Source organism: Manis pentadactyla, chromosome 1, assembly GCF_030020395.1.
Source record: "Manis pentadactyla isolate mManPen7 chromosome 1, mManPen7.hap1, whole genome shotgun sequence".
NCBI lineage: Eukaryota > Metazoa > Chordata > Mammalia > Pholidota > Manidae > Manis > Manis pentadactyla.
The window spans coordinates 206,431,450-206,459,328 of NC_080019.1; the positions used below are offsets into that span (position 1 = coordinate 206,431,450).

At 45.2% G+C, this 27,879-nt stretch overlaps 1 protein-coding gene across 1 annotated transcript; it reads left to right on the forward strand.

Annotated features, from left to right (window-relative positions):
• Nucleotides 1-250: 250 nt before the first annotated feature.
• Nucleotides 251-27,879, forward strand: LHFPL4 (LHFPL tetraspan subfamily member 4). Its single transcript, XM_036877530.2, has 3 exons — nt 251-735; nt 23,079-23,315; nt 25,819-27,879. Exons 1-3 carry the CDS (start codon nt 330-332, stop codon nt 25,917-25,919), a joined length of 744 nt encoding a protein of 247 aa, XP_036733425.1. The 5' UTR covers nt 251-329; the 3' UTR covers nt 25,920-27,879.

The following is a 27,879-nucleotide window of genomic DNA, read 5'->3' on the forward strand; positions in this document are numbered from 1 at the left end:
CAAGTCTCCCATGACCACTTCCTAGTCTCTTCCCCACTGTCAGCTCGCGTATTCTCATCCCAGCCCCCTCATCCCAGCCCCCCAACTTTCACATGGCCTCCTCCTAGGTCCCCCCATTGGAGATCTTTGCCAGTCCCCCCCAGACACCACCCAGCACTCTCATGAACCCCTCCTAGTTCTTCCAATACCAGCCCTCAGGGCTCTCCAGGCCCTGCCTTCGAGAGTTCCTTGGCTCAGGGCCCCTTCTCCCCTGGCAGCCCGGCGGTCGGTCCTGGGCCGGCGGCCCCCGCCAGCCACAGCCGCCGCCGCCGGCCCCGCCCCCGGGCACCATGCTGCCCTCGCAGGAGGCCTCCAAGCTCTACCACGAGCACTACATGCGGAACTCGCGGGCCATCGGCGTGCTATGGGCCATCTTCACCATCTGCTTCGCCATCATCAACGTCGTGGTCTTCATCCAGCCCTACTGGGTGGGCGACAGCGTGAGCACCCCCAAGCCTGGCTACTTCGGCCTCTTCCACTACTGTGTGGGCAGCGGGCTGGCGGGCCGCGAGCTCACCTGCCGCGGCTCGTTCACCGACTTCAGCACCATCCCGTCCGGCGCCTTCAAGGCGGCCGCGTTCTTCGTGCTGCTCTCCATGGTGCTGATACTCGGCTGCATCACCTGCTTTGCGCTTTTCTTCTTCTGCAACACGGCCACCGTCTACAAAATCTGCGCCTGGATGCAGCTCTTGGCAGGTAGGGGAGGGGTGGGAGTGGGACCCCTAAAGCGGGCGCCAGAGACGGGATCTCCTTTCCAGGACCCTTTCTTGGAGGTGTCAGAGTTAGATTCTGTTCCTCTGTCTAAGGACACACCTCCTTGGCTGTTCCTCAACAGCCACTGGGGAGGGGATTCTGTTAGAGAGAGAGAAAGACGCCTTGAGACAGGGGCCAGAGCCTTAGAACTGGGTCTTTGGGTCTGTGTAACTGGATATGAGCAGACTGCATTTGTTGATGAATTAGCATTCTGTTAGATCCTGTGAGGGTCTCTTGAGAGTATCTGTTGGCAGTCTTAGGGGAAATAATTATCTGACTGAGGAGTTACTCTTAGTGTGAACAGTTTCTGTTGTATTGAAAAAAGGGTGAAGTGAGGAATAAAGAGAGCTGACTTTAACCTTTAACGTGCAGACATTATCAACTTGAATGTTTTGCTTTACTTCTCTGAAGCTCAGTTTTCTCATCTGCCAAACAGTGGAGAGGATTCCAAGAACAAATGAAAGAGTACCTTGTAAACTTTAAAGTGCATTGATAAGATAAAGAAAGGTAGAAAGAGGTTGTCTATAGTGTCTAACCAATGTTTGAAATGTGGGTGGATAGCACCTGCCAACAGGAGTCTGTTTAGGGCAGGTCTCCATCCCTACCAGTGCAGGAAGGGATCTGGTAATATGTCCAATGGGAATTAGTCCTGGGGCCTTCTGAAATGTTTGGCTAAGATGGACATCTTTCCCTGAGAACCATAGAAGAACCTGGGCAATGAGAACAGCTGAAATAGTTTTCCATGATGTATTGGAGTCCCCCATCCTCGCCTGCTTTTTGAGCAAAGACAAATTTTGCAGATTCAGCAACTTGGGCATTTGCTTAATTGCAGTCGGGAAGAGAGTTGGCCTGGGGAAAGTGGGGCCAGGGCGTGGCAGCTATAGGGGAGGAGGGTTGGTGAAGGTTAGGAGAAAGTTCGGAGGCCTCCAGGGATGAGAAAGAGAAGGGAAAATGTGATGATCATCAGCAGAAATAGTTTTTTAAATAAGCATCTCAGGGCAATTCAGGTGTTATAGCACTTGCTGATAATTCCACTTCTAAAAATATTGTAGGGAATTCTTTTTGGAGTGTGGAGTATATTTTCTTGAACATCATTATTGAGGGGAACCCCCATCTTTTAAAGGAGGAATATGATTTTTGGAGATGGCTGGAGGTCACTTGGCCACATGTAGAAAATATGATGAATGATTAAATTGAGAATTGTCACTTAGGATGAAAGCAAAGATTTGAGGGCAAAATCATGAGGCTGGTTTGCTTAGCCAAGAGGACTTTTACAGATGCAGAGAGGAATTACTGCCCAAACTCCCAAAAGTGCTACTTTGAAGAAGGCAGTGTTCATTCATATGCAGACATTCTAATGGGCTTGTTTCAAATCCATCTCACTTAAATCAACTTATATGTGGATATTTTAGGATCTTTGAAGAAGAGAAAGAAGAATTGTAGGATGTGGGGGGTATCTCTCCATATCTCTCAGTGGTACCTAGAAGGTGATTTTATGTATTTCCATTCTATTCTTCCAAAGGCAAGCTGGAAAGAATACATGCTCAGCTGGAATCCCTAATTTGTCAACCTTAATTTAAAGTCTGCAAATGGTAGTAGACCTCTTGGTCTTCCAATTCTCTATAATCCTGGTGGGTTTAATCTTGTGGATTTGATGACCTGTCCAAAAACCCCCATGGAATTATAGAATTTCAGGGATCTTAGAGATCAGCTCCTTCAAATCTCACCTTCCCCTCCCCCATTTTAGAGAGAGGAGACAGAGAGTAGAGAAAAGGCCTTACCCCAAGTCGCACAGCCAGTAAGGGAGTAAACTCCATCTTGAGTCCTGGCCCAGTGCTCTTTCCCTTGTGTTATTGCCTTACCCCTGAAGGCTGAGGGGGACAGTTCGCAGACTTGAGCAGTTCCATTTTGCTTAGGGATTTCTGAGTTCTCTGGATAAGTGACTGATTCACTCTGCTTAATAAAGTGACACCAGAACAGAGGCCAGAGAATGGGATGGGGGCCCTGGCTGACTCTACCTGTGACTCACCATGCAGTGATAAGCAATTCTTTCTAGCTTATATCTCAGTTTTCTCATCTTTATAGTGGGAAACTAATCAATTACATTAGTGGATTGAAAGTATCTCTTTCAACCGTAGGGCTCTTTGAACAACTCTTTCACCAAGGTCATTTCATTCAGAAAGTGAGAAATAAGTCTTTATCAGAGGAATTACAGAGATACACAGAACATTGTTTATATCAGATAAGAATTAAAATGTCTGTTGTATGGTTCTTGATCAAGTGATCTTTTAGTCAAGTATTTCTGAATCTTTAAGTGCAAAGAACTGGACCATTGGGAAAATACAAAGAGATACTTATTCCTTTGTTTATCCCTCACCTGCTCTGTGATCATCCCTATGCTTGGTGCTATAATACTGGATCACCCTTGTTCCCAAGGATCTTAGGTCTATAAAATGCCATCCCTGCTCTCAGGAAGTTTACCATTTAATTGAGTCACTTTATTGGTCAGCAGTCTTTTAGAGGCAAGTAACAGACATCCAACTCAAACTGACTTAAATAAAATAAGCTAAGAGGGTAGACTTTCACATACCTTGAAAATCAAGAGTATCTTGCTTCAGGCAACATGATGGATCCAGATGCTGGAATAATGCTATTAAGAATAGGTCTCTCTCCATTTCTTGATTGCTCTGTGTTGGCTCATTTTAGGTCCACTTCTCTCTTGAAGGTGACAAGTAAGGCTTCAGCTTAGCAATGACTGTGGGAAAAGAACACCTGTGACTCAATGGTTCCAGCAAAAGTTCTCAGGCTGATTCTCTTTGGATCAGTTTTGGTCAAGTGTCCTCCTCTTAATTAATCTGAGGCCTCGGCTCCATGCCCATCCCAGGAACACATGGACTGATAGTAGAGAAAGGTCAATTCCCATAAAGGGAAATCAAGTGTGATTACTGGAAGAAGGGAGTAGTAGTTAAGACAGGTGCAGACAGAGGCCTCACCCTGGACAGTCCGAGCACCAGTATGTGCTGTGCTGTGGAAACCCAGGGCAATGGACGAGGCTGCCAGCTTAGTTGGGCAGTGAGGCTTGAGTGGGAGGTGAGGGTCCACACCTCCCAGGTGGGAGACATGGAAGAGCTTTCTGAGTGGAGAGGAAGACCATGCACAGAGACATAGTAGTGAGAAGGCCACATCTGGCTTTAGTGTGGATCCGCATAGGGCAGCTGAGGGAGGAGAAGATAGGAAGAAATTATGGGGCCAAAATATGCAAGGCTTTGAATACTGGGACAAGGAATTTGGACTTTAATCAGCAAGCAGTTCAAAGGTACTACTACTGTTATTATTATTCAGCAAAAATGGTTAACATTTTCTGAGCCTTTACTATATGCTCAACCATGTGCTAAACATTTACATGCATACTATTATTTAATCCTCACAACAATCCTATGGAAGGGGCACCATTAATGGAGTACCACGAGAAGACTGAGCCTCAAAGAAGAGAGAGCCATTTGTTCAAGGCCACACAGGTGGCAGGTGGTAGAGCCAAGACTGTAACTTGGTCTGTCTGACTCTAAAGCCCAAGGATTTATGAAGGGTTTCTAAAGGGGCATTAACGATGGGGATAGTGGCAGGATGTTTTGTCAGAAGAGCTGAATGCTAAGTAGAGAGGCTGGAAGATCCAGGTGGCTCCTTAGGGAGTTAGTTTCTGGGCTTCTTGGGATATTCCTGCTACTGTTTCCCTGGTTGTTTCCATTTAGTGAGAACACACAATGGGCCAGCTTCTGTGCTAGACATTCTTCAATTCATTGTGTCATTTAATTATCTGTTAAAGTGGCTTGCCCAAAGATCACACAAAGTAGAAGGTGGAGGTGAAACTTACTGTAAGTCTAAGTGAATCTAGAACCTATTCTTACCACTGAACTGGAACTCAGGACATGAATACACAAATTACAAGTTATGGCTGTAAGCTCCGTGTACTCAATGTTTACCTGTGGGTGAGGTTAGCCAAGGGAGGATGCTGCTGGAGTAGAGACTCAGGCTGGAAACTCAGAATGCCCTCCATGCCACTTCCCAACTGCATGGTCTTGGATAAGTGGGTTTTCCTTCTGGAGTCTCAGTTTCCCTATCTGTAAAATGGGGATTATTATTGTACTTCCTCATAAGTGGTAGAAAGAAATGATGGGTGTAAAATGCTGAGTATGGTCCCTAGTGTACAGTAAGCCCTAAATAAATGGCCACTCTTTTTCTGTTATATCCTGTTAGTCTGAATAAAAAGCAGCTTGTGAGGAGTCCTCAGTGCTCAGGTGGAAGAGTTTTGACTTTCTAGAATGATTGAAGGCTTTGAGAAGTCATAAACTGTCAGCTGGATAGGGTCTTTCCAATCAGTTGGCCCAACTCCCTCATTTTGCAGGTGAAAAGAGTGAATCCTAGAGAGAAGAGACAAGTTCATGGTTACAAAGTGGAACTCCTCCAGCCACAGAAGGGAGATGATTCTGACCACAATTCATTCAATACTGAGTGCCTCCTATGTGCCCTGGTGCTGAAGTCATAGCAGAGAACAGAATGTGGGAGATGGAGTGGGCACTGGGGAGAGTGAAGGGAGCAGAAGGGGGTTGGTTGGTGATCCAGAGGTGAGCATCATCCAGCCTTCCTGATGTGTGTCCTTGAATCAGCAGGGATCTCTGGGCTAAGAGCAGCAATGATCCTATAGCGTAGAATATGCATCCACATTCCTTCCCATTTCCTTGGGGGTTTGTGTCACGTTTGGGTTGGAATTTTATTCCCCCTGTAAGTCTTTGTTGTGTATATGACGCTGCTGAGCACAGTGGGGGGATTTCTTTCTTCCCTTCCTCATTTTCCTTCTTCTGCCAACTCTCCCTTCCTTCTTTCATTTTTGCCTTCCTTCTCTCTCCCTACTCCCTTCCTTTCGGTCTCACGTCAGTCCTTTACTGATGGCTTCCTCTGGTTATCAGGCACTGTGGATCCTGAGTAAGAGCCCTCCCTGGCTCCCAGGGAACTTGTAATGTGAGCGAGATCATCACACTGTGTAGACACAGGAAATGACTGAATCACACATAGTGTATCCTGGGGGCATGAAGGGGTACTTCTGGGCTATAAAGACAGCCAGGGAAGTCTTCCAAAAAGTAACAGTATTTAAGCTGAGTCTTAAAGGATGGGAGGGAAGAAGGGCAACCAGGCAGCAGAGACAGGGTGATCAAAGGCATGGAGGTGGGAAATAGCCTGGTGTGTTTTGGGGACCATAAGCACTTAGAGTAAGGAGAGGTGAGGGTTCAGACAGGGGAGCTGGATTGTGGAGAACTTCTAAGCTATGGTAGAGTTTAGACTTTATCTGTAGGCAGCAGGTGGTTGTTGAAGTTTTTATTTAATTGTTTAAAATTTGTCATGCTTTTATTTACTTTTAGAAAAGTTAATAAATGCACGTTACAAAATTAAAAAGGTATACAATCAGATGTAAGCCTCCTTCCCACCCTCACCTGCCAATGACCAGAGTGCTCCATTCAGAGGCAACCACTAGTACCAGTTGCTTAAGTCTCCTTTCCAAGAAATCCCATCAATATACAAGCAAATGCAAACAATGTTTTTTTTAATATAAATGGTATATCATCTATTACTGTGTAATAAATTACCCCAAAATTTAGTGGCTTAAAGCAACAAGCACTTCTTATCTTTGTTTCTATAAGTCACAGGTATTTGGGAACAGCTTAGATACATAGTATCTCATGAAGTTCCAACCAAGACATTGGCAGGGGCTGTGGTCATGTGAAGGTTGCCTGGGGCTTGAGGATCCACTTCTAAGTGCACTCATGTATTGGCAGGAAACCTCAGAATGAGTGATCTGAGAGAGAAAAAAGTTATACCTCCTTTTTTGAGGTATAACTCATAAGCCATGTAATTCATCCATATAAAGTGTACCATTCAGTGTTTTTTTTTAGCACATTCGCAGAGTTGTGCAACCATCAGCACAATCAATTTTAGGAGATTTTTCATCACTTCAAGAAGAAACCTTATGCCCCTTAGCTATCACACCCTAAATCTGCTCCCCTCAATCTCCCTAGCGTCTAAGCAACCACTAATCTACTTAATGTCTCTCAATATTAGCCTGCTTTGACATTCCATACAAATGGAATCACATAATGTGTGGTCTTTGTGTCTGTTTCTTTTGCTTAGGATGTTTTCTAGGTTCATTCATGTCGTAGCATGTATTGATAGTTCATTCCTTTATATGGCTGAATAATACCCCATTGAATGGATATACCACATTTTGTTTATTCATTTATCAGTTGATGGAAATTTGGATTGTTTTGACCTTTTGGCTATTATGAATAATGATGTTTGGACATTTGTGAATGAGTTTTTGTGTGGACACATGTTTTCATTGACCTTTGGGTGTATACTTAGAAATGGAATTGATGGCTCAAATGGCAACTCTATATTTAACATTTTCACGAACAGCCAGATTGTTTTCCAAAGTGGCAGCTTTGGAAAAAAGTGTTTGAGGGTCCTTATTTCTTCATATCCTCATCAGTACTTGTTATTATCTGACTTTTTTTTATCTGACTTGTTATTATCCTACTGGGTAGGAAAAGGTATCTCATTGTAGTTTTTGATTTGCATTTCCCTAATGATTAGTGATGAGAATCTTTTCCTGTGCTTTCATTGGCTATTTGTGTGTCCTCTTTGGGGAGATATCTATTCAAATCCTTTGCCCATTTTTAAGTGGGTTATTTTTCTTTTTATTATTGAGGTATAAGACTTCTTTATTTACTTTAGATACAAGTCCTTTATCAGATATCTGATTTGCAAATATTTTCTTCCATTCTGTGGCTGTCTTTTCACTTTCTTGATTTTGTTCTTTGAAGTGCAAAAGTTTCTAATTTGTACAAAGTCCAATTTTCTATTTTTCTTTTGTTACTTGTGCTTTAGTGTCTTATCTAAAAATCCATTGCAAACCCAAGATAACAAAAATTTACCTCTGTGTCTTCATCTAACAGTTTTATATTTTTAGCTCTTACATTTAGGTTTCTAATCTATTTGAATTAATTTTTCTATATGGTATAAGGTAAGGGTCTACCTTCATTCTTTTGTGTGTGGCTGTGCAGTTGTCCCAGCCCCATTATTGAAAAAATTATTCTCTCAATTGTATAGTTTTAATATCCATGTCAAAAGTCAATTGACCTTAGATACATGGGTACACTTCTGTACTCTCTGTTTTATTTCATTGATCTGTATGTCTGTCGTTATGCCAGTACCAGACTCTCCTGATTACTGTTGCTTTGTAGTGAGTTTTCAAACTAGGAAGTGTGAGGGTGTCAACTTTGTTCTTCTTTTTCAACATTGTCTTGGCTGTCACACTGCCTTTTAGGTATATTCTCAGATATTACACACCATCACTTCTGCCTTACTCTTTTGTTAGAAGTGAGTTACTATATCCAGCCCACATTCAAGGGGTGGATAATTCAACTCCTCCATTTAAAGAGAAGAATATCAAAGAATTTGTGGACATATTTAAAAACAATCACAAAGGGTGGCCCACTAAACACTTGGTTTATCTTCCTTTTTTCCTTCAACAGTACATCTTGAAGATTGTCCCATATTGGTATATGAAGAGCTACTTTTTTCTTAAGAGCTGCATAATACACTTTTGTGTAGATGTGTCATCATTTATTTAATGAATATTTAAGTTTGCAATATTTTGCTATAACAGTATTTCAATGGATAACATTGTATATAAATAATTTGACATACATGTAAGTAAGAGGATAAAATAAAGACCTAGAGCAGAATTGCTGGATTAAATGTTCTATATATTTCAATTTTGACAGCTCCAACCATAGTCTCCTCTAAGGAGGATGTAGAAAGTTACACTCCCAGCAGCGATGTATGAAAATACCGATTTCCTTACATTCTTGCCAACTGAGTGTGTTATCAAATATTTTATATTTGCCAACCTGATGGGTAAAAAATACTGTCTTATAGTAGTGATTTCCCCTTCCCTTATCATAAATGAGGTCAAACACCCTTTATATACTCTTTTCTGTAAGCTGTCAGTTCATTTACATCTTTCAACAAGTTAATGGTAGTTTTCTGCTTACATATGTAACACCTCTTTATTATGTTAGAAAGTTAGCTCTTTGTATGAGTTACAAATATTGTTTTGTAGTCTTTATCTTTTGATTTTGTCTATGGATGCTTACCCCATGATAAAATTTGTTTTTTCTCGCCATAAGTAAATTATCAGTTCCCTCATTTATGGCTTCTGGGTTTAAGGTAATACCCAGAAAGGCCTTGAAATATTTTGAGCAGGGAGAAACACATCAGATCTGATTATTGGTGGTGAGGATGGATTGGAGTTGTCAAGAGCACAAGGACTATGCTGTTTTTATTCTGAAAGTGTCTTATTTTTTGTCTTTTTCTTTTCATTCCCATTTCATATTAAGAGACAGTGTCAACCTTAGTTTAATCCCAAAGCAGTTTTCACATGACATACTTAGATCCCTGGATCAGGAGTCTGTGCCTAGTACATAGTAGGTGCTTAATAAGTGGCTTTTGAATGAATGAATGATGATACTTGAATTAGGTCTTAGCTCTACCACTTACTCCTTTGGAGGTGGTCAGCCAACCCGAATTTGAATCCCGAGTGTGGCATTGCCAACTAAGTGTCCTTAGGAGGGTTATGTGATTTCTGAGTCTCAGTTTCCTCATTAATGAAATGGGTATGATAACAGTAACTACCTCATGTTGAAGGATTGTCTGTAAATATGTGTGTAGACCCTAGCACAGAGGATACCGTCAAGCACAAAGGAAACTGTCAATGACTGTAAGCAGTGATTATTAGCTGGTGTGTGACTGGGCTCAAAACACTTTGGCTTCAACATTCTATGTTAGAACAAGGAAGGGAAGTTGAGAAGTGGGAAGAATGAGAGATTAGCCTGGAAAATCACTATGGAGAGCTTTGAAAGTTGGGCCTTGGAATGTGGGTCTTATCCCTAGGCGGTGGGCAATCACTTTGAGGCATGGGAGTTACCAGGCCAGATGTGGGTTTAGAAAGATGACATGGGAAGTTGCCACATGGAAAAGACCAGATGGAGGCTTGATAGGAGGCAGAGAGCTAAGGGAGAAGTCAGTGGCAGTGGTCCAGGTGATGGGCGCTGAGGCTGTGGGAGGGAGAGAAGAAAGGCTAGAGATCCGTTTAGACCAGGAGGTGTGCAGTGGCTGAGGACAAGGCAGGTGTTTCAGGTTTCCTCCTTGGATGACGGGGACTCAGGAGTGACTTTCCCAAAGATGCAGAAGAAAGATCAGGTCAGTTTGGGCAATGTCAAATCTGTGGACCCTGTGGATGTACAAGAGAAAAGGCCTAACAAGCAATTGGATATTCAGGCCTGGAGCCAAGGGGAGAGGTCTCAGCTAGAGACATAGGTGTGAGGCATCATTGTACCAGTCTGGATGTGGGTGAAATTGCCCAGGGAGAATGTGTGGAGGGAGGAAAGGAGATAGCCTAGAAACACAAACCTTTAGGAGGCAGGTGTAGGAGGGGCCAGAAAGGGCGGTGTAAAGAGAGGAGCCAGAACAGTGACTGCAATGGGGTATGTGGTGGGGACTTGATAATAGGGGGGAGTGTTGTAACCACAGTGTGGTCATGTGAAACCTGAGCACAAGATTGTGTATCGATGATATAGAAAAGAGAGAGAGAGAGAGAGAGAGAGAGAGAGAGAGAGAGAGAGAGAGGAGCCAGAGTAGTTGCTAGAATTAGCAACCAAGAAACTGAGAAGGTTGGCCTAGAGAAAGGACACCTACCTTGGATGAACCAGAGAGGGAGTGGGGAGGGAATGAGCCCCCTGGAGGGCCTGGTCCAGAGCTGGAGGAGTGGGGCAGGCTGTGGGAGAGCAGTAGGAGGTTTCTGATGAACATGGCAGAGTTGAGCCATGCAGTCTGGGCCTAGGGAGTAAATACTGTTCCCAAATAATTTCCACACAAGGCGAGGTGTCCTGTCTCTCCATAACAGCATCTGTACACCAGATACAATTAAAATTAACCCTTCAACAACACAGGTTTGAACTGCATTGAACCACTTATATGTAGATTTGTTAAAATAAATAAAACTGTAAAGTTTTTTGGAAATTTGCAACAATTTGAAAAAACATTTTCTTTTCTCTAGCTTACTTTATTGTAAGAATACAGTATTTAATATATAACGTACAAAATGTCTGTTGATTGACTTTTATGTAATTGGTAAGGCTTTCTGTCAGCAGGAGGTTATTAGTAGTTAAGTTTTGGGGGAGTCAAAAGTTAAACTCCAATTCTGAACTACTTGGTGGGGGGTACCCCTATGTTGGTGCCCCTAATCCAGTGTTTTTCACGGGTCAGTTGTATTTGGGTACTTAACAGCCCCCTTCTAAACTGTAGTCTCCTTAAGATCAGGAACTGAATGGCTTAGAGGAGGTGTCCCAGGGAGAGAGAATGCTCAGTGCAAAGGCCTCCAAGTGGGACAGCTTGACATGTTTCAAGGGACAGAAGGGAGGCCAGTGTGCCTGGAGGGTAGGGAGCAAGAGGCCCAATGGCTTGGGAGGGGAAGGTGGAGATAGGCTGTGGGCCTCCTATGCCTGGACCAGGTATCAGGGATTTACTCTGAGTGCAATGGGGAGCTCTTTGAGGGCTCTAAGCAGGGGACTGGTACAATGTTTTTGTTTCAGCCTGGATGCTGTGTGGAGACTGGATGATGATGAGGCAGGGGTGGCAGCAGAGAAGCTAGTTAGGAGGCCACTGTGGTCATCCATCCCAGAGGTCACAGCAGTTTGGACAGATGGTGACAGTAGAGTGGGCAAGAAAAGGTCAGATTCTGGATATTTTGGAGGTTGGGCCAGTCGTCCTTGGGAATAAGTGGGTGAGGGAAAGGGAGGAGTCAGGGTACCTTGTAGTGTCTGGGTGCTGGATGGGGGGTGGGGAGCCCAGGCACAGGATCCTCAGCATCCCAGGTTGATGGAGGAACTAAGATTGGGCCCGGATCTGCAAATCCAGTGAGTCTCAGTTGACAGTTGGGAGAGGCCCAGTCTCTCTTGTAAAATAAGTCCCTGCCCCGGGGGTGAAGGGAGGGGTAGGATCTGGGCAGTGCTCAGACCTGGCTGAGGGGCATGTGGGCAACCTCCTTCCCCTGGTGGGTTTCCCAGTCAGAAGTTCTTCCTACATCCTCCAAGTGCCCTGGGCCCTAGGGGAAGCATTCCTTTGGAAAGGTGTGGTCCCAGTGCAGACACAAACCCTTCACTGGGCTCCTCTTAGCCCCGGTCAGCCTGGTCCTTTCCTAAACTTCGAGGGAGGGACTCAACAGAGGATTCAAGCACCGATCACACACTCTGTACTTCCTCTCTGTATATCTCACCTTTTCTAAGACTTCTGCTGCTTTGTGAAATTATCATTGTAGAAAAGTTGGAGAATATAGATGAGCAAAATTACATTCATTATCTCACTCTCCCAGAAACAGTCATTCTTAACTGCTTGGTCTATACTCACAACAGCACAGAATACTAGGTATGAGCAGGTTCCAGGACCAGACCATCTGGGTTCAAACTTACCAGCTAGTTTTGCAATTTACCAGCTGTGTGACCTTGGATAACTTAGATGACCTCTTTGTACCTCAATCTCCTCATCTGTAAAAAGAGATAATAACAATACCTACTCCACAGAATGTTGTGAGAATTAATTGAACTGATGTAGGTAAAGTACTTATTATTAACACCTGGCATGGCAAATTCTATATAACTATTTACTGTAACTATGTAAGTATTTTTTCCCAAAGTGAAATTATATTTTATGTTAATTTTTACAGGCTTTTGAAACCTAACACATCATGACTATTTCCAATATCTTTAAATCTTCCTCAATAGCAAGTTGAGGAAATATACATTAGGTTTTAATAGCTGAGTACTGTTCTATGGTATAAAAGAGCTATGTTCCCATATTGTTGGATATTAAGTTGTTTCCTTCCTTTATTATTTCTCCCCCTCCTTCTTTCTCCTCCTCCTCCTCCTCCTCTTCTCTCTCTCATGAATAACAGTGTGATAAGACATCCTTGTAGCTAAATCTTAGAGCATCCATGGGTGCTTTCTTAGGAGAAATTCCTAGAAATTGGCAAGCTCGGTCAAAAGGGGTTTAGAGATTTTCATTTTTAAGTTTCTGTGATTAAATCATTATTTCTGTGAGTTACGTTTGGCTTATGCCTTGCCATTCTTTCTTGCTTTAATTGTTTCATTCCAAGTGAGTGAAAATCTCTGGCAAGAATCACTCATTAGTGGTCAACTCCCATCCACCTTCGGTGGTTTCAATAGGTAACTTACTCACATGGTTCTGAATTCAAAAGGTGCAGCAGGCTTGTCATTGCAAGTGTCCCTCCCACCACTATCCTCCAGCCACTCAGCTCCCCCTTTAGAAGTAATCTGAGTTATCAGTGTCTTGGAAATCCCGCCGGACACATTTTATGTACATGCAAGCACGCACGCACACACACACACCCCTTATTACCCCACATGTTGCAGAATGCTAGCCTTTCACTGCACATATTGCTCTGGACCTCACCTTTTACTTAGCAGCATATCCATTCGCCATTGCACATCAGCACGTAGAGTTTTCTTCCCCTCTGATTGCTAGCGTGCCCCTGCATGGGTGGACTCTAATCAGTGACCTATTAGTGGGCATTTAGGTTGTTTCCAGTGTTATTACATACAATGGTATGTAGCCTTTTTTTTCCAGCCAACTTTTATTGAAGCATAACTTGCTTAGAAAAAAGTATGAAATTATCATGCCTCAGCTCAGACTGTGCCTATGCAAACACCATCCAGATCAAGAACCTAACATCCCCTCCCAGTTACTACCCGCAAAGGCAGCCACTCCCCTGTTAATCCTGTAGATTAGATTTGCCTGTTTTTGGATTTTAATGAAATCACACGTTTTTCTCAACATTATAACTCTAAGATGCCTCTGGGTTGTTGCGTATAATAGTTTGTTCATCCTCATAGCACAATGAGGTTCGGGTGAGAGTGCTGTTACTGGCTTGTAGCCTTCTCACTATGAGCTCACATGGCAGGGTTAAAGAGAGCCAGTGCTCTGGACTCCTTTCTTACAAGGGCACTAATCTTTCCTCACCTAACCTGGGTCACCTCCCCCAGGGCTGTGGGTTTGGGCTTCAACATATGAATTTTGTGGGGATACAGTTCAGTCTATAGCAAGCCTCTGAGGAATCTGCTCAGGGGCAGAAAGCCCTGGGGGTGTCTAGTCTGATCCCCAGTAATGGGTGGCAGCTGTGCATGTCAGGCATGGAGGGGACATCAGCAGATGTCCCTTGAGGATGGTGTTATAATATTATAATGAAACTCTATTAAAATAGCTAAGCATAAATGCATCATTTTAGAGGCACATTTATAGCCCAAGCTTTAAAGAAAACAAACACCTTAGTATATCATATATTTTCTTTTATTAATTTTTTGCCACTTCCCAGTCTCATCCCAGTTTTATTCCCCAAACTCAAGTATAGTTCTTCCTTTTAACTCTCCTTTAGTTTCTTGGCTATTTTTAATTTTTTTATTTTGCTATCATTAATCTACAATTACATGAGGAACATTATGTTTACTAGACTCCCCCCTTCACCAAGTCCCCCCCACAAACCCATTACAGTCACTGTCCATCAGTGTAGTAAGGTGCTGTAGAGTCACTACTTGTCTTCTCTGTATTGCACAACCCTCCCCATGCCTCCCCCCACATTATACATGCTAATCTTAATGGCCCCTTTCTTTTTCCCTGCCCTTAATCCCTCCCTTCCCACCCATCCTCCCCAGTCCCTTTCCCTTTGGTAACTGTTAGTCCATTCTTGGGTTCTGTGAGTCTGCTGCTGTTTTGTTCCTTCAGTTTTTTCTTTGTTCTTATACTCCACATATGAGTGAAATCATTTGGTACTTGTCTTTCTCCGCCTGGCTTTTTTCACTGAGCATAATACCCTCTAGCTCCATCCATGTTGTTGCAAATGGTAGGATTTGTTTTCTTCTTATGGCTGAATAATATTCCATTGTGTATATGTACCACATCTTCTTTATCCATTCATTTACTAATGGACATTTAGGTTGCTTCCATATCTTGGCTATTGTAAATAGTGCTGTGATAAACATAGGGGTGCATCTGTCTTTTTCAAACTGGGCTGCTGTATTCTTAGGGTAAATTCCTAGAAGTGGAATTCCTGGGTCAAATGGTATTTCTATTTTGAGCTTTTTGAGGAACCTCCATACTGCTTTCCACAATGGTTGAACTAGTTTACATTCCCACCAGCAGTGTAGGAGGGTTCCCCTTTCTCCACAACCTCGCCAACATTTGTTGTTTGTCTTTTGGATGGTGGCCATCCTTACTGGTGTGAGGTGATATCTCATTGTGGTTTTAATTTGCATTTCTCTGGTGACTAGCGATGTGGAGCATCTTTTCATGTGTCTGTTGGCCATCTGAATTTCTTCTTTGGAGACGTGTCTGTTCAGCTCCTCTGCCCATTTTTTAATTAGATTATTTGCTTTTTGTTTGTTGAGGTGTGTGAGCTCTTTATATATTTTGGATGTCAACCCTTTATCGGATCTGTCATTTATGAATATATTCTCTCATACTGTAGGGTACCTTTTTGTTCTATTGATGGTGTCCTTTGCTGTACAGAAGCTTTTCAGCTTGATATAGTCCCACTTGTTCATTTTTGCTTTTGTTTCCCTTGCCCGGGGAGATATGTTCATGAAGAAGTTGCTCATGTTTATGTCCAAGAGGTTTTTGCCTATGTTTTTTTCCAAGAGTTTTCTGGTTTCATGACTTACATTCAGGTCTTTGATCCATTTCGAATTTACTTTTGTGTATGGGGTTAGACAATGATCCAGTCTTAGCTATTTTTGTTTGTTTCTTAAGTATTTTTTAAAAGCCTAAGAGGATTTCATGGCCTGACATAGGTGCAAAAGGATTGGATATAATAATAATGTTTTTGTTATAAAAGTAATATATGCAGATGTTAGAAACTTTCAGTGGTGCAGGAGGGCATTGAATGAAAAGTAAGCATCCCCCTTCCTCCCTCTCTTTCTTCCCACCCACCAGTCCAGGTCTCATTAATTGCTTCTGTATCCTTCTCAAAATGTTTATAGGTACACAAGCTTATTTATGTATATATGTGTATTCTTTGAAAAATCATTATCTTAAATTACATTTTAAAAATTTCCTCAGTAATATATGAATACATTCACTCTGAATAGCTGAAATATTACAAAAGAGCTGAAATCTGTACCCTCTCCCTGCTCTGAGGCCACCACTTTTTTCTTTTTTAATTTAATTTTTTAAATTTTGGTATTATTAATATACAATTACATGAGCAACATTATGGTTACTAGACTCCCTCTATTATCTCCCCCACACACACCCCATTACAGTCACTGTCCATCAGTGTAGTAAGATGCTGTAGAATCACTACTTGTCTTCTCTGTCTTATACTGCCTTCCCTGTGTCCCCCACCGCTACATTATGTCTGCTAATCATAATACCCCTTTTTCCCCTTATCCCTCCCTTCCCACCCATCCTCCCCAGTCCCTTTCCCTTTGGTAACTGTTAGTCCTCTCTTGGGTTCTGTGAGTCTGCTGCTGTTTTGTTCCTTCAGTTTTTTCTTTGTTCTTATACTCCACAGATGAGTGGAATCACTTAATACTTGCACTCTTTTAAATTTAATTTCCACTTTTCCTGATCTTTTTTCCTGTGAATTTACATGCACGTCCATTAGGCAAACATATCATGTAATTTTCTGTGTACTCCTATGTACTGTCTTCTTTTCTTTCTCTCCCCTGCCCTCTGTCTCTCCTTTTCTTTCTTGTGGTAAAATAAACATAATATAAAATTTACCATTTCAACCAGTCTTGATGGTTACAATAACAGTTCTGTGGCATTAAGTACATTCACATTCTTGTGCAACCATCCCCACCATCCATGTCTGGAACTTCTTCATCTTGCAGAACTGAAACTCTGTCTCCATTAAACACAGTCTCCCCATTCCCTCTCTCCTAGTCATTGTCAGCCCCCATTTTGCTTTCTGTCTCTATGAATCTGATGACTCTTAGGGATCTCATGTAAGTGGAATCATATAATAAGTATTTCTCCCTAAGTAACTGACTTATTTCACTAAGCATAATGTCCTCAGGTTTATGCATGTTGTAGTGTATGTCTGAATTTCCTTCCTTTTTAAGGCAGAATAACACCTTATTGTATGTATTGACTACCTGCTACTTTTTGAAACAAAAGGAATAATGCCAGTGTATGGTCTTCCTATCTGCTTATTATGTCCAAGAGGAGAGGTGGTTCAGAGCATGGGCTCTAGCCCTAGGCAGGCTGGGTCTGACCCCTGGCTCTGTTATCTCTAGCTGTGTGACCATAGCCACATCACTTAACTCTTCTGGGCCTGTTACTTCATCTGTAAAATGTGGATAACAATAAATTAATAGACATAAAACTTAGAATTGGTAGAATAGTACCCAGCACATAGGGAACACTAGCACTACATGTTTGATTTTCTAAAAATTATGAATCCTATTTGCAGCAGACATCATCTCAGAGAGCTTTCTGTGTCAGTCTGCATAGAGCTTCCCATTCTTTCATTGCAGTATATTCCATAGTATGTACATTGTTTTTAAAAATGATAGATGAGATCATACTATATATAGTTTTCTGTACCATTTTTAAATTTCTTGATGTATCTAGAAGAGTTTCCATGACGACATAAATAATTGTTCTCCATTTGTTTTAATGGCTTTGTAGTTTCCATGGTCCTGATACACCATAGATTTATTTATTTATTTAACTAGTTTATTTAATTAGTTCCCTTTTAATAAAGAGTTCAGTCCTTTGTTATACAGATGATGGTGCAGTGAACATGCTGTATACACTCCTTGTGTACCTGGACGAACTTGGCCATAGGATATATTTCTAATCAAGTTGGATAAGTGTGTTTATGACTTTTATAGATACCATCGTGTTGTTCTTCAGGCACATGCCACCCTCACACCCTACAAACAATGAGGCCATCATAGTGATGGTGACTACCCAATCTACTTTGCATCCCTGAGAAGGAAATATCACTATTCCTGTGTTGACAAAACTGAGGTTCAGAGAGGTAAAGAGACTTGCCCAAGGGCACACAGTTCAGTGTTTTCTTCCCAATACATATACCATGGTACAAAATTCAAAAGGAATAACATACTATTATATCAATTAGGATTGTGTTTAACTGTATGTGATAGGAAAGCCCCAAATAATTGTGGTCTAATGACCCCAGGTTCCAGTATCTTATATGAAACAAATGCCCAGAATTCTTATGGTAGCTCCTGAAGTCATTAGCTTCTTCCAGAGCTCTGTTCTACCACTCCTGGAGTAAGGCCCTTGTCCTCATTGTTGAAGATGGCTGCTAGAGCCCTAGCCATCACATCTGCATTCCAGGCAGCAGGATGGAAAAATGGATGAAAGGAAAGGGGGCAAAGAGCACACATTATAGCATCCTTTTAAATCTGTTTATATAAACTTGTTTCCTTGAAGACACATAACATATCTGCATGCATTTTACTTAGTCATACAGCCTAGTCATCTAGCTGCAAGGGATGTTGAAAATGCAGTCTTCATTTTCAACAGTCAAGTTCTCAGCTAAAAATTGGGGGTTGTACTATTAAGGAAGAGGAATGAACAGACATTATAGTACAGTACTGATTTCTGTCATGGTTGTGTGTAAAGGCTAAGTTAATTTTCTTCCCAAGGCACTCACTGTCAACATTTCTTGACTATCTGGAAAAAGGCCAGATGTTTTTGTCCAGATTTTTTTCTACTGTGCCATGAGTTGGCACGACCTGCCCTCACTTCACCCTTTCTCCCTGGTCATTTGATTCTCACAAAAGTTCTATGAAATCAGTAGGGCAGATGTCATGACCCCTGTTTTACAGATGCAGAAACGGAGGCCCAGACATTGCTGAAAGTCACATGGTAAAGAATGGAGTTGAACTTCCTTTTGAGGCGGTACAAGGTGGCCACTGTTTCGTAGCTTAAAGGAAAAAGTCTCAATTTGGTGCTGATGTGTCTTGAACATCAATAAGAGTAAGGAGCAGCAGCCCTCAGGTTCAGCATTTGGCTGGCAAAAGTGTCTAGGTAGAACAGAAGAATAGTGTTTTGGTTTCATTGTACTTACATTTAGTTTCCTTCTATTTATGGCTAATGATCTTGGTTTCCTGTTCTTTGACAGTGGAATAAAGCTTACTTTTTTAAGTAAATGCTTCTAAGTTAAAAAGGTGAATTTATTCACAGAGAATAACATTAAGTAAAGACCCTTCTGGGTTTGAACACAGATCCCACCACTGACCTGCTGTGTGACATACAATACTTGGTTCCTCTAAACCTCATTTTCCTTATCTGTAAAATGAGGATGATAATTTTTTCCTACCTCACAGATTTGTTGTAGGATTAAATGAGATAACGAATGTCAGGAGCTTAGCACCCTGACACATAATTAAGCATTCAATACTATTTGTTCACATTATTATCACATTATTAATAATACTAATATTGTCAATCTTAATTTTGTCAAAACCCATCCTGGCTGCTTAGAACAGGGTAAGTCAGTGGACTGTAGGGTAATTGGATAAAGATGTCCCATCGCATGCTCCTTGCCCTATACCAGTGGTTCTTAACTAGGAACAACTTTTCCCACCTGTCCCCTTCCCTAACAGGGACATTTGTCAATGACATTTTTTATTATTGTGACTGGGGATGGTGGTGCCATTGGCATGTGGTATAGAGGCCAGGGATGACGTGCAACATCCTGCACTACAGAGGACAGTCCCCCATCAAAGAGAATCATCAGGTCAAGAGTTAGAAATGCTGTGGTTGAGAGGTCATACCCCACACTGCACCCTGCACCTGTGTCTTGAGCCTTGAAGCAGCCAGCTCATTATTTCTGAGAGAGACTTGAGCATGGACTCTAAAGTCCTCAGTTTCTTCATCCAGCAAATGGGGATGCTGAAGCCTGCCCTGCCTGGAGTCACTCCATCTCCCAATGGTTGAGCCTCTTTATCATTTCCCTGGGCTGGGCTGTCCCTTGTGGTTTCTTCCTCTCTTCCTCCAGGTCCAGGGAAACCTATCTGATTGGCTTTTCCTCATTTGCTTGACTTCTGGGTGTTTTCTAGTCCCAGAGAAGCCTCTGGGGCCCCATAGCCATCACCTAAAACATTGCAGAGCAAAGGAGGCAGAGAGAGGGAGTGAAGATGGAGAGAGAAGCCTGACTCCTGCCCTTTCTGAGTGCCTTGTTATTCTGGGTCTCAGTCTTAGTTTTTCCTTGCAAGCACTCCTTGGCATGTATTACTATTCTGTGCATGTTGACTTCAGTTTATTCCTTCACACACACCTCTGCTCCCAAGGACAGAAACCATGCCTGCCAATGTCCCCAGCTCCCTGCACAGTGCCTGGCACACATTAGACATTGAGAATTTATATGTAGAATGTAGGGAGAGCCAGAGAGAAGAAAGGGAGAGGGGACCAGTATAGAGAAGGAAGAGAAGTGAGAAAAGGAAGAGAGAAGAGGGGTGTTAAAGGAATGTAAAATGCAGAGAGAATTAAAGGGAAAAGGGAAGAGGGAGGGTTGAGCCTGAGATTTGAGCATGATGGAGAGCAGCCTGAGAAGGGGGAAGGACGTGAAAAGACAGAAGCAAAGAAAGAAAGATGAAAAGGATGAAGAGAAAGTAATGGAGACATGTGACTTAGATCGAGACAGGTAAGTAGTGAGGCAGAGAGTGTGTGCAGGCACAGGGCCTGGGGAAGAAAACCTTGGGGGCTGAGCTCAGGGTTGCAGAGGGGAGCGGACCACCCACAGGAGCCTCCGCTGTGTGGCTGGGAGCTCGGGATGGTACAGTTTCCATGGAGACAGGAATGCTCCAGCCAGGAAAGGAGAGGAGGCAGATGGGTTGGGTGGGTTTGCCCCCTCCACAGGCTCTGTCCTAACCCCTATCTCTGGCTGGAGATTTAGAGCCTGGAGCAGGTGGGAGCGCACTGCCTGGGGAGGGGCCCTGGGGACACCAAGGGCAGAGTTGTTGCTTCTCTCCTATTCCCAAGTCCCTGGCCGTTGACTATCCTCTCCTTTCTGATAGGGGCCTGGAGGATCTTGGAAGTGTTAGTGATATATATGGGGAGATGACTGGGTCAAGCCTTCTCCATAAGCTCCTCTTTTTCTTCCCGCCTTGTAACTGCTAGGTCACCCCAGGGCTCAGTCCTGGGCCTTCTCTTTAGTTTCCATAATGTCTGATCCCAGGGATCTGTGTGCCCACAGCTCCCAAATTTATATCCCCAGCACTGATTCTCCCCTGAGCTTTCCTTTCCTTTTGGGTTTCTAACAGGCATCTTCAAATGTGAATTATTTGACTCACTACACTAGGCTCATTTTCCCCCAGGGCTTTCTGCATTTCCTTTCCCTTTGCCCGGAACTCTCCCGACCCTAAAGCAGGGGACTGGCAGCACTGAGAGGGGAGGGAGCCCTGCCTCCCCTGCCAGCGTGTGTGTGTGTGTGTGTGTGTGTGTGTGTGTGTGTGTGTGATCGTGGTGCTGTGGGGGAGCCCTACATCAGGAGGAGGAGCACAGCCTAGGGGAGTGGGGGCCCTGTCCGTGGTGGCACTGGAGGTGGGAAGGCAAGGCCAGAGGCCAAACGCTAGGGAAGGACAGGAGCCACCACACCAGCAGGCCGGTCTGGGGCCTTCAGAGCACCACATCAGATGGTAGATGGCGGAGGGAGCTGGCAAAGCTGAGGGCCTCTACCCGCCCTGGGGACTAGGTAGGCCTGGTGGACAGTGGGAAGGACTGACTACCACCCCCACTTTGTCCCTGCTGTCATCTAAAACCCAGGTTAGGTACCCCGTGGGTCTGGTGTGCGGCCTGTGAGTCTTAGAGTAGCCCAGTTGCTGGGTGGATTGTGAGATGCTAAGAGGACAACACCAAGCCACACGTCACAGGTCAGCCAGCTGCCAGCACTGCAAGGCGGGGGCAGAAGGTCACGGCCACAGAGGCTTACTGAGCATAGTTGGTTCTGACTGGCTGTGTGGGGCATGGGGCCTCTGAGTCTATCACAGCTATAAGAGTTGGCAGAGCAATGCAGTGCGCTGACTGGCTCAGTCTTGGGTCCCACCCACTAGGTTCAGGGCTGGAAAGAGCCCACTGAACACAGAAGGGAACCAGCAAAGGCCTATTTCGGGGTTTGTCTTGGCCTTACCCATTCCCCTTCCCCTGTCTTCTCCCACAGTGTTTCCTTATTTGTGTGATATTTATTTTTATTGTTATGACTGGTTTTGACAATAACACCTAACATTTATCTGGGACTTACTCTGTCAAGCACTTTACATTTGCTACTTCCTTTATAATCGTTACAATTTCTGGATACCGTCCTTATCCCCATTTTATAGATGAGGGAACCGAGGCTCGAAGGAACTGGCTCTAGGTCATACATCAAGACAATAGCTGAGGTAGGATGTGAGCCCCAGCCCCCTTAATGACTTTGCTCCAATGGCCCTCTCGCCTGCCACACTGCAAGCTCCATGCGGCTGGCATCAAGGCCCCCTGCCGCCCGTCCGCCAGTGCCCGGCCCAGAGCAGGCCCCAGTAGAGTGAGTGAGTGAGCCAGGCACAGCTTCCATGCATTACTTCACGAAATCCTCACAACCGGCCGGTGAGGTAAGTACTGTGGTTTCCACTACACAGACGGAAGAGGCGGCACCCCCAAAGTCCTACACTAAGTGAAAGAACTAGGCTCAAGCCCTGCGGTTCTTGTCCCGATCTGTTCTCTGAGCGCAGTGCTCAGCTGTGAGAATGAGAACGTTCAAGCATCCTGAAGGAAAGGGGAATGAATGACCAAAATTAAAAATAAAGACAGTGAGGATGGGAGCGGGTAAGTAAGCATGGCCAAGATGCTAAAGGGAGCTGAAGGAGGTGACCTGGTTTGCTATTTTATTTTTCCAGGAAAGCTTCATGGAGGAGTTGATTTGGCGGGGGCGGGAGAGGCCATTATTGCTTCAGGAATGTTTCTGCCCCCAGAGGTTTCTGGCACCCACAGGAAGCGTCACCAGGCTGCAGGGTTGATGGGTGGAGTGGGAGCACGGGGCCCAGCCTGATAGGAGGTGTCGGTCTCTGGTAGTCCTCGGGCTCTGGGGAGTAATCATCCCCCTCTTTCCCCCTTCCTGACCGCGGCGGTGGGCCCGGCCTGCGACCCCCCAGCTCTGTGCCTCGTGCTGGGCTGCATGATCTTCCCCGACGGCTGGGATGCAGAGACTATCCGGGACATGTGCGGGGCCAAGACCGGGAAGTACTCCCTGGGGGACTGTTCCGTGCGCTGGGCGTACATCCTGGCCATCATCGGCATCCTCAACGCCCTCATCCTCTCCTTCCTCGCCTTTGTGCTGGGGAACCGGCAAACAGACCTGCTGCAGGAGGAGCTCAAACAGGAGAACAAAGGTGAGCGCACGCTTGTGGGGTGGGGCAGCCGCACTCGTGAAAACGCGGCTCTACAAAAGACTCGGCAGTAGGACCACCTTGAAAACAGTTTGACATTACCACCCAGATGCCCACAGATCTTTGTTACAGTAGGCGTTATACCTAGTGCTGTATATTACACGTAAACTTTTGTGAATGTCAAGTAACATTAAAATACAATAAAGAAAAAGTGTACACATAGGCCAGATAGAGCCTCAGGAGTAATACTTTCCTGTTACCTTTGCAAACATTATGTCCCTTTATTAAATATACGGTGGTGTTAGATGCTCACACAACATAGGACATTATCTGAAGCAAATATTTGGTATCATTAATCTACAAAGATTGAGTTTTGTGCTCAACTTTACTTATTACTTTTTGGAGAATAATCATGCTCTTTTTATCCAGTGATTAGCATTATGGAAGAGGAAGGCACAATAGTTTCATAACCATTCTCCTTTTAGGAGCTTTTAGTTTTCCACATTTTTACTATTACTGATAATGCTACAGTGAACATCTTTGTGCCTTCTTGTTCATGTAAGTGTTTTTTTGTTGTCTGCCCCTGGAACAAGGTGGAGGGGGTGGAGGGGGTGCTCTCTGCCATGAGAAACAGGAGTAGTCATTTTTTTTTTTTATTAAGGTATCATTGATATACAGTCTTACACTCAGGTTTTACATGAACAGCATTGTGGTTACTACATTCCCCCCTATTACCAAGCCCCTCCCACATGCCCCATTACAGTCACTGTCCATCAGCGTAGTAAGATGCCACAGAGTCACTACTTGTCTTCTCTGTGCTATACTGCCTTCTCTGTGCCCCCACATCTTATGTGTGCTAATCATAATACCCCTTAATCCCCTTATCCCTCCCTTCCCACCCACCCTCACCAACCCCTTTTCCTTTGGTAACTGCTAGTCCATTCTTGGAGCCTGTTAGTCTGTTGTTGTTTTGTTCCTTCAGTTTTTGCTTTGTTGTTATACTCCACAGATGAGTGAAATCATTTGGTACTTGTCTTTCTCCACCTGGCTTATTTCACTGAGCATAATACCCTCTAGCTTCATCCATGTTGTTGCAAATGGTAGGATTTGTTTTCTTCTTATGGCTGAATAATATTCCATTGTGTATATGTACCACATCTTCTTTATCCATTCATCTACTGATGGACACTTAGGTTGCTTCTATGTCTTGGCTATTGTAGATAGTGCTGCGATAAACATAGGGATGCACATCTCTTTTTGAAACTGGGACCTTGTTTTCTTTGGGTAAATTCCAAAGAGTGGAATTCCTGGGGAGTAGTCATTTTTATAGCCATACCCTCCTCTGAGCTGTTAGCATGTGCTGGGTCTATGTTTAGCACAGTCTGCTAATTGCAGTCATCTCTGGGAGTTTCATCTATGGAATGAGGATAATGGGAGTGGGCGTTCTTACCTCATGTGGCAGGAGGCCTGTCACCCTGTGGTGGAACTCCTGGACTGTGGAGGCAGACTGATTTGGAAGCAGGTTGGGCAAAGAAATGACCTCATCTCCTGGAGCCTCAGTGTCCTGCACTTTGTAACATGAGGTGGTGGGAACTGTACCACCTTCCAGACCTGTCCTGTGAGGAAGGAAAAACGAGTAAGCCTGTAAAAGTGCTCATGGCACATGCTCAAAGCTCTCACTCCTCATGACTCCCTGTCAGGAAGGCATCATGGCCTCTGCTCTTCAAACAAGAAAGCCCAGGCCCAAGAGCTCTGGTGATGTGCTCAGTGTCACCTAAGTCTGGATTTGAACCCAGGTCGAAGTTTCCCAGCTGCTTGCCCCTTTTTCGAGGCCCTCCTAGGATGCTGGACTGCTCACCTGTCTGTCCTCAAGGCCCCAGGTGGGCTCTGTGGTTCTCCGTGTGAGGTCAGGGGCTGCCCTCTGGTGGCAGATTCTAGAAGTATGAGACTAAGACGGCCGCCTGGCCTTTCTGAGGGGCTTGGGGACTAGACTAGTGTGAGGTGGGCCGCACAGTGTCCTCTCCTCCCTCCCCAAAATGCCCTAACAGCTCAGTGTTATAAGTGGCATAAAAGGACCCCGGTTTGCCCTCCTTCAGCGTCTGGGGATCTCCATTTCTCATTGGGAGCTCAAGATGAGTGAGCCTCATAATTTAGTTCTGAGCCATTGGCCTCTGGAACAAAAGTGAAAAATAAGAGAAATTGCTCTCATTTCCAGCACTCACTATATGCCAAACACTGAAAATTCCTTGACTGGATCTGTTTGTCTTTTTGACTCCTCAGAATCACCCCGTGAAGTAGATTATTATGACAATTTTACAGATGAGGAAATTGGGGCTCAGAAAGGTGGAACGGTCTGTTCAAGGCTGTCCAGCTAGTCAGAGGCCTGGTTAGGATTTCAGAACCTACGCAGCCCAGCCCTCTGCCCAGCTTAGCCCTGAGGGGTGGCTGAGGGGAGCCCTCCAGTGCCCCGGCAGCATCTGACTTTCTCCAATTCTCTCTCTCTCAGATTTTGTGGGCACCACGGTAAGCTCTGTGTTGCGGCCGGGGGGCGAAGTCTCCGGATGGGGAGTCCTCCCGTGTCCTGTCCCTCACTCGCAGGGACCCTGAAGGCCAGGATCACAAGCCCAGGAATGGACCTCCCTCAGCCTGTCTGTTCCCTGCCCTCTCATCCCTCCGTCAAGCTCCGAGGGAAGACTTCGCACGTGCTACCCGCCTGGGGGCTCCAGGCTTTGAAGAGGTTGGAGCCGGGATGCAGCCTTTGGGGGGTGGCCTGCGGACGCAGGGAGGGTCTGACTCTACTCTTCCCTCAACTGACCTAAGGGACCTGGACCCCCAGGCCCTTGGGCTGCTTCTCTCCTCTCCAGCCTGGCAGGAGGCACTGTGGTTCTGGTGTTCCAGGCTCCCTCTGTTTGGAGGGCGGCCACCTGGCTGAATCCTCACCTCTGGCCCCTGCCTTCTGCAGAAACTCATTCAAGACACTGCCCAGGGTGGTCTGGACTCTTTCCTACTTTTGTTTTTCTGGGGGCCAGTGGTGGTTCCATCACCTTGTCACATAGCTCCAGGCACCACCAGCCTCCCCGGGGCCTCTCTACCCGACTCCAGCCTGCTCCCAACTCTCCCAAAGGAGTCTGAGCTGCCCCAAGGGAGAAAGCACAGGGCCTCCCAGCCAACTGCTGACTGGGGCCTTGTTCAGCCCAGAGTCTTAGAAAAGACACACAGGCTCTGGCGGCAGCAGGAGGAGGCACTCTGACTCCTGTCTTGGTGGTGCCTGACATGGTAGCTGGGGTTGGAGGCTGCTCAGCCTGGGGCTAGCCTGGCCTCCAACCTGTTGGGAGGTCTCACCAGTGACTGGACCCTTGACCCTGGCCTGTTTTGTATAGCACAGACGTCTTGGCCCTGTTGTCAGGGCTGGGGGTTGGGGGTGAGTGGGGAGTTTGGGGATGTATCACCCCTCTACCCTTCTCACGCTCCCTGACCCTGGGCATCTGCCAAGGGCAGAGACTGTCTTGCCTCTTTGATACTTTTCTGTATAACTTGAACTTGCAGGTCACCTCTGAACAGGGTACCCCCTGTCCCCATCCCCAGGCCTTGTAACCCTGTCCCCACCTCTTCTCCCTCATGCCGGCCTCTCACCTTGTGATATGCCCAGGTCTGCAGTCCAATGGGCAGTGCTTGGAGCCGAGGCATGTGTGTGTGTGTGTGTGTATGTGTATGTGTGTGTGTGTGTGTGAGTGTGCATGTGTGTGTGTGTAATTATTTGTGTGTGGGGCAGATGAGGTGTCACCTCCCTCCTCCTCCTACTTTGGGGCATCTCTGTCCCCCTTGGCAGGGAGCAAATAAGGGAGACTCCAGGTATTTCTGAATTCCCCTCACTGCCTCGTGGACCTGACGGGGAGCTATCTGGCCTGGGGTGTGGATGGCCCCTTTCAGCTCCCGTTTCAGGCAGCAGGTGGGCTTCAGCTAGTGTGCCTCCTTCTGTCTTGGGTACCGGCTGCCTGGCCCACGGTGGAGCATGAGGTCCCTGAGCCTCAGCAGGGCAGCGTGTCTCACCATTTCATTAAGTCAGCCTCAGCCAAAGGTGGAAGAAAAGCAGCGAGTGCCATGTATTTGCCAACCTGTGTTAATTTCCACAGGACTTGGGCTTGAAAGTTAGGGTCTCCAAGACAGACCTAGAAATCCTCTGCCTGAGTCCACCCTCTGGACCCTAACTGGAATCAGATGCTGGGTCCCGATAGGATTCCCGAAACCTGGAACTTACCAAATCCTGACACCAACCCCTCCTCCCCTGACCCACCCTCTCAACCCTTCTCTTTGGCAAACCCTCCCCCCAGTGCGCTGGCCCCACACCATGCCTCATCATACCTGTTCCCACCAGGCCCCACACTGCAGCCCCATGGTGTGGGGTGGATACCGGGGTCCTGTGCTGATTGGGAGGGACAGAGGGACGGGGCAAAAGTGAGTTCCTCAAAGATTCGAACCAAAGCCCCATGTTGGAAGGCTGCGGGAGTGGGGCTGGAAGCTAGTGATGAAGAATGGGGGGAGGACTGCGGGAGAGGGAGCTAGGGAG